At 36.9% G+C, this 7,123-nt stretch overlaps 1 protein-coding gene across 2 annotated transcripts; it reads right to left on the bottom strand.

Annotated features, from left to right (window-relative positions):
• Positions 1–386: 386 nt before the first annotated feature.
• Positions 387–7,123, bottom strand: LOC121698645 (tetraspanin-8-like). Of its 2 annotated transcripts, none has more exons than XM_042080931.1 (9): positions 7,009–7,123; positions 6,780–6,833; positions 3,815–3,928; positions 3,575–3,649; positions 3,274–3,351; positions 2,696–2,827; positions 2,555–2,593; positions 1,869–1,952; positions 387–1,560 (listed from the first exon to the last, which is right to left on the bottom strand). In XM_042080931.1, the coding sequence occupies exons 1-9, from the start codon at positions 7,066–7,068 to the stop codon at positions 1,417–1,419; spliced, it is 780 nt and encodes a 259-aa protein (XP_041936865.1). In that variant the 5' UTR covers positions 7,069–7,123; the 3' UTR covers positions 387–1,416. The 2 variants fall into 2 exon arrangements, with proteins under 2 accessions (XP_041936865.1, XP_041936863.1); XM_042080929.1 differs by having other exon boundaries at positions 2,555–2,602; positions 7,009–7,122.

Below are 7,123 nucleotides of genomic sequence, written 5' to 3' on the forward strand. Positions count from 1 at the left end.
TAAAGCTCAAAGAGTGTAAGACATAAGAAAAGTCTTGTAGATGAAAAAAGGGACCATTAAAGGCACTCTAAGCGATGCTGGGTAACATCACTTCTGTTGACGTTCAAACAAAACAGAAAGCTAGCTCGCTACTTCCTCCCCCTCCTTCCAGTGCAATTGAAACTCTCCTAAACGCGCATCTCATCGGTGATTAGGGGGAACAGTTTGTTATGTTTTTATGTTTTTAAGTTGTTTTGTGGCTGTTTTTGGAGCCTGGGTTGTCCACAGAGATCATGTTTTTTTACAGTGTATTCAGGACACAGGCAGCTAGCGGATGGTGAGGTGATGTTTGCTGTAAGTGACAAAAATGTTTTAGCCTAAAAACGTATGACATTGCTTAGAGCACCTTTAACAAATATAATCTAATTTTATTATTATCATAATACCATTCCAAAAACATGAGGATGAATACAGTGCATTCCCTTGAGCTGTAACACAACATTTCTTTTTTAATAATCAAATTCATGTATTGCATACACAACATGTTGCAATTTATTTACAATTTAATTGCCTGAGAATATCTTCACAGTGGGCCTTCAAAAATGTTGCTTTGTTTCACATTCATTTTCAGCATGACTGCACTGAATGTGTTTAAACACATTGTGTCCTTGTATGAAACTAGTTACAGTACATGGCGCAATACTGGGCATTCCAGATATGCATCAGCAATGTCAGAGATGCTATCTCCATATTAAAAGTAAGCCATTTTTCAGGTAAAAGAACTACATAGAGGTGTTATAAGGTACCCACAGAATATGGTACCTGTCATTTGTGCTTTCTTAATTTCAACTTTTTAGACTTTTTCAACTTTTTGACAGAAATATCCTGTTGGCAGACAACCAGAACAAACATTATAAAATCAGATGACATGTTATGTAGAAGACACACCATCTGTCTAACTTTTACACATTCTGACATAAACACATACCAGCCATGAAGCATGGGAGCAATTCACTCACTAATGCCTAAAACAAGGTGCTAAAGCTGGTAGACAAAACCCCATACCGTATGAGAAAACATGGCCATTACTTCAACATTACAATGTTGCAGAGCAGAGTCCTTGCTTATACCAATCCTTTTCAGAAAATACCACCATTCTCCTCCATTCCAAATCATGTTTTTCTTTATCTTGCTCTATGAAAAATTTGACACAAAATCATACATACAGATACAAACTGACAACATAAAAGAGATATGTCAGTGCAAACATGTGCAGGCATACATTTCGAAAAAGGTAAACAAAAATGCATAGGTGAAATCTGGCAACATAAAATGTTGACATATTATCAATTAACAGAAATAGAAAAATAATTTGTCCTGATGATTTTCAAATTTTATTGGTCAGAAAACAATATGAGGCATGTTGAAACAAAAATCTTAGACATGCTCTGGCATAGATTTCATTGTATACAACTCCTCATATGCAGGAGGCTTGGAGCATTCATAAGTGGGCACTGGCATTGCAGTCATTTGCTTCTTGATCTTGCAGGTCATGATAATGGCCATGGTTACCCCAATCAGCTGAAGATTACAAAACAAAGCATGTTATGTTTGTTATGTTTATGTTATTAGGCTATGTCATGTGATTACAAGTTAGAGCAAGACAGCAGGTACTAGCAGACATTTCATTAGTATCCACATAAGATGTTTTACGTCTGTCTACATTTTAATATCAATTTGATAATTGCCAATTGTTTGCATATGAACAAGAAAATAATAACAGAGGATCTAAAACCACAGTTGCTTTTACTAGCTGTGTGGCCTCTACTTAACACAAACATCAGTAAAACAGGAAATAAATGACCAAAATCAAGAATGAAAGTTTTTACCGCCACAATAGCCAATCCAAAAAGAATCCCAACTGTGGCATCCATCATCGTATTGAGGAACCGCATGAAGAAAGGAAGACATGGCTAAAAATAATATGAAGGACTAAATTAGAAATTGAACTGAGGTAGACGTGCTGAATTTTTACAGTGCATGATACTCCCAACTGCATTCTAGGAATCCAAAGCCATTATGATAAAGGAGTCACATGCTCTCACCCTTGCACAAAATGGAGATCAGAGCTCACAGAACAGGACTGTATACTGTACTTATACTATAGTGTCAGCAAAACCCAGTAGACCACTTCAGATGACTGAACCCAATGGAAGATACGGTGCATACACATAACTTTGAGACTTTTTAATAGGTGCAAATGACTAATGTTTTGACGCACAGCATTTTCATCAGTCAGACCAAATTGATATTTGTTATTCGGGTGCTTTGGTTTATTGTTTGGGTTCAACCATCAACAGTTAGTTTTGAACCCCGAAAGCCTTAAACCTGACTTTGAATAAGGCATTGTTTTCTGTGATGTTGAGTTTACATGAATTAAGCTAAAGACCTTTGAATTTGGAAATGCTCAAACAAAAGTTCAGACTATGTGTGTCAACAAAACATCTATTAACAAGCTTTTGGTGTAGCCTAAAATCATTTCAAAGTGTGTCATGTTTGTTCATATTCATCATACCTCACTGTAGACCTCTGTGTACATCTCTTTGTGCCAATACTGTGAAGAAAAGTAACATCAGTGTAATTTTCAAGAACAGGATTGATCTGGGCTTACTCATATGATATAACACATACTGTATACGATATATAAAAACATTACCCCAGATTTTTTGGGAGACACTGCCACCCTCTGGCATTTTGGAGTACCCCAGTAGGATTCTGGACAGATGCAGGACTCTGGAACCTGTGAACTCCAGTCCTGGTAGCCATTGCGTGTGCCACAGCACTCAAGCTGTAAATACAGGAATAAAAAATACCTTACAAATAGTCTTACATAAGGAGGACCACAATATTCATACACATTTTGCCAAATCCATTATCTTCGCGATATTCTAGTCCTGTCCTTCAGTTTTAGTATTTAAAAAAATCTGATGTTGTCATGGTCCTGGATCTGTAAAGGGGGAATAAACATAGTGTATTGCCTTGGACCAAGCCTAAACAATCCCAGCCAATCAACACAGAGCTGTCAGGTGCATGGAAGGGAGGTGAGTATTTTAACTGACAGTTGAGCTCAAAGATCAACAACCTTTTGCAAAACGGCAACTGCATTGCTGACTAAAATTCAACTCCAGTTGTATTACTGACTATGCCTGAATCTTTAATGTTTAAGTAAATTAGTATCATACTAATTTAATGACATACAATTGCAATGCAAATAACTATAAGATGATTGCTTACATTGTGTTGTTCTTGAGACAGTTGAAAAAATGTATTCATGTCATCGCTTTCAAAGAGATCTTCAATTCTTCTGGTTATCTTGACAGAATGGTTAGAAATAAGATATTTAATATGTGCATTTATAAAATCAGACGGTTTGAAAACTGAATGCTTCATCTGGTATAGGAAAAATATATGGAAATCCATGCTTCAGTAACAAATGACTGGTAGTCAGACTTTGTATGAAATAATGCAATAATGTTTAAATATAAATGTACAATGTCCTGTTATTAAAGACTCTTAAAGATTTAACAACTCTTACCATGTGCCTCACGTTAACAATGTTAACAGCCCCAATCAGGCAAATGACCATGCCAATGCTCACAAGAACAGAAAACTGTCAAAATAAAAGAGAGTACGTTTAAACAAGTACGGATAGCATTTTACATTTTTAATTTTTCTTTTTTTTTAATAATTTTTGACGCTATGCGTATAGAGCTTATCTACTACCAGGTTAAATAGGAACTGAACAGCAATATGAGGGCTGATGCCACATATTTACCAAGATTAGGGCCCACCTCTTCTCTCTGTATGCACCGTAGGCACCCACGACGGAAATCCCTGTCATAAGTCCCCCAAACAGGGATGCTGACCAGAAATTCCCAACTTCCTCTCTCTGCCAAACATTTGGGGATAAAATAGAACGTAACTGTTTTGGCCTAAACTGTGTGTGAAATACAGAGCCATGGTTGGAAAGTTTCTAAACTATAGCACATAGTGTTGCCATTCCCATTCTCATAATATGTCCTTACCAAGGCCGTAATCTAATCATAATAAATGAACATAATAATATAAATATAAATTTAAGTATTATATTGTTTTGTATTTGTATATTGCTTTGGACAAAAGTGTCTGCCAAATCCCATAACCATAACCATAATCATAATATACTTTCAATATTCAACTAGCCTATGCTCAACACCCACAACCCCCTTGTTATGCTACAATAGCCTCTTTGAGTTTCTACAAAAGTGCTATAAAAATACATGTATTATTATTGGGGGCCTAGCAGCGAAGCTGCGAAGGCACCCATTGAGTTACTAGTTGGGGGCCAAGCAGCGAAGCTGCAAAGGCACCCATTGAGTTACTAGCTTTTCCTATTATTATTATTATACATCCGACATTGGAGTCTATGGCAGCCCATAGAACGCCTGGCTAAAAAGTGCTGAAATTTGGCAGAAAGTTTCGGGACACTCCACTGACCACTCATGCTCATTTACGGATCTCTAAACCCAGCCGTCTAGCGCCACCAACGGGTCAAAATTTGGCCGAAAATGTAACCGCTGGGTCTAATATTTCTAATGAAATTCGGTGCACTGATTCAGGACCATCCCATGATCACTCTCACCAATTTACAGAACTCTATGTCCAACACTCTAGCGCCACCAATGGGTCGAACCTGGATTGCATTCACGCATGTGACCATTGAACGGTGCGTCTGATTTTCACATATCAGGCACCATTGGAATCCCTGGACCAACCTAAGTTCAATGACCCCTATTACGTCACTTTTCGCCATATTGGACCTCCGCCATATTGGATTTAGTCCACACTCTACGAAAAGTTTCAGCGGTCACAAATTTCATCCGATTTTCACGGAACTTGGCAATCAAACAATCAAATATTGCGATGAAGCCGCAAAACAGGAAGTGGGCTAACATCTCGGAGACACTTTAATGTATGAAGTCCAAACTGGGTACAGGGACTTCGTATCTGATTGTGAGGACACAGTAGGAAATTGGCCTCATTTGGCCTCTATAGGGGGCGCTGTAATACAGGAAGTGAGCTCGTATCTCAGCAACATTTCGTGTATGAAGTCCAAACTTGGTACAGGGACATATTAGCTGATTGTAAGGACATGAAGTAAAGTGGTCTCATTTGGCCTCTAGGGGTGCTGTAATAAAGAAAGTGAGCTCACATCTCAGCAACACTTTGATGTATGAAGTCCAAACTTGGTAGAGGGACATGGTAGCTGATTGTGAGAACGCACAAAGACATTGGTGTAATTTGGCCTCTTGCTGTGAGTGCTTGCTCATGCCATGGCAACGCCATTCCTGCTATAGCGCTCTGCTAGGCCCCCGCATTGCTGCATGCAGCTATATTTATTATTATTATTATTATTATTATTATTGTTGTTGTTGTTGTTGTTATTATTATCACTCAGCACTGTCTGAAATAATCACTTGCATATGTAATCACAAACTAAACGTAACAATTGTTAAGTAGAATAAATTCTATAGTCCTACATTTAACTAGCCAGCAGCCCATTGTTTAAAATCAGGATCTGTTAATGTTCCTATGAATTGTTGATGGGACATTTAATGTTGTATCACCATGCCAATACTAACACTTAATTTACATGCAAGCTTATACAACTGTGGCAAAACAGGTTTGTTCTTTCCAGGGACTCTTTCAGGGACACATTCTTTGTCATAACACACACAACACATACACACACACACACACACACACACACACACACAAAACCCACAATATCTGATCATTAAACTCCTGCTCTGAATGCATTCCTCTTCCTTTTGCCTTTGAGAGACACAAGCTGTCCTATCAGTGCAGGGATCTCAAGTATCTCAAGTAGCTATGGGGTGATTCTCATGAAGCTGTAGTGAACATGTCTGAGTCCTATTTTCTGAAAATAATATTTTATTAATAGTAACTATGATATGTTCTACAAGAACACTAGGCACTAGGGCATTTTAACACAATTTCATAGCAATTTAACCAAAAACCACAGTGAATTCTCATTACCGAAATGCGCCCAGATCCATTATTCTATTTTTGTTTTATTTTCATGAAAAGTCCTTTTTACATTGAAGAAGATTATGCAAAGTTGTGTAAAAATGTCTATATTTATGGTTAACATTGATATTTATGGCATTTTGCAAAAGGAAATATTACATTTATTGTAAAACTGCTCCTCATTACTGTAATGTCACTTTAAAATTTGCAATTTTTTTTCCCACTAATGGTCTCCTTTATCGGTAATGAGAATTATTGTGCATCATGCTACCATAACACTGAAATAAAGTTATATTAAATTGTTTTACTAAAATAAAAGTTCATGTTCTATTTAGTCACTATTTTTTTTTTTTTAAGTCAATCAAAAGAGGTAGATCATATTTTGATGTCAGTTTGACAGGCTTCATAATGTATTCATCCCTAGTCAATGCCATTAGATAGACTAATAATAATAATACGTTTATTTTATATAGCGCCTTTCTCAAACCCAAGGTCGCTTTACATAGTAGGAAGGCAAGGAAACACAACAACAAACAAACAAAACAATACAACAAAGACAAAAGTAACACCAAAAGGGGAAGAACAGAGCCATGCCATACTATTAGACTCTAAAAGGAAGTGTAAAAGGAAAACATGTATAAATATCTCACTGTTCATGAATTTATATATGGGACATATACAATGTTGACTACTATGGCTACAGTCCTTACCATTGCCGCAATCTTTGAAACGTGTACCAGTAGAACAATCCCAGCACCTGTCAGCTGGGAATGAAACCAAACGAAAACTCAGTGAGTATTAAAATTGACCAAATGAAGATTGAAAGCTGTTACAGTTGGTAAATACATCACAGTTACAGTCAGTTGCTCTGACATGAATGCAAACAGAACTGAAACATATCTCCATTCATGTAGATTATAAAATAAACTAGTCACTTACTGCAAAAAGTGCGTTGAAGACGATGAAGATCCATTTCAAACATTTGTTAATCGAAGCCATTGTAATGCTTTCAATACACAAGTATGTCTTGGTGTGAGCTTAACTGCTTGAAAGC

The sequence above is a fragment of the Alosa sapidissima genome, chromosome 23, assembly GCF_018492685.1.
Source record: "Alosa sapidissima isolate fAloSap1 chromosome 23, fAloSap1.pri, whole genome shotgun sequence".
Lineage (NCBI taxonomy): Eukaryota > Metazoa > Chordata > Actinopteri > Clupeiformes > Clupeidae > Alosa > Alosa sapidissima.

Excerpts from the sequence above, each read along its gene's own strand:
- LOC121698645 (XM_042080929.1), bottom strand. The coding sequence starts at position 7,068 with ATGGCTTCGATTAACAAATGTTTGAAATGGATCTTCATCGTCTTCAAC. Across the intron at positions 3,929-6,779 it reads TTTCAAAGATTGCGGCAATG|AGAGAGGAAGTTGGGAATTT; the intron begins GTAAGGACTGTA and ends AATGTTTGGCAG. Across the intron at positions 3,650-3,814 it reads AGAGGTGGGCCCTAATCTTG|TTTTCTGTTCTTGTGAGCAT; the intron begins GTAAATATGTGG and ends TTATTTTGACAG.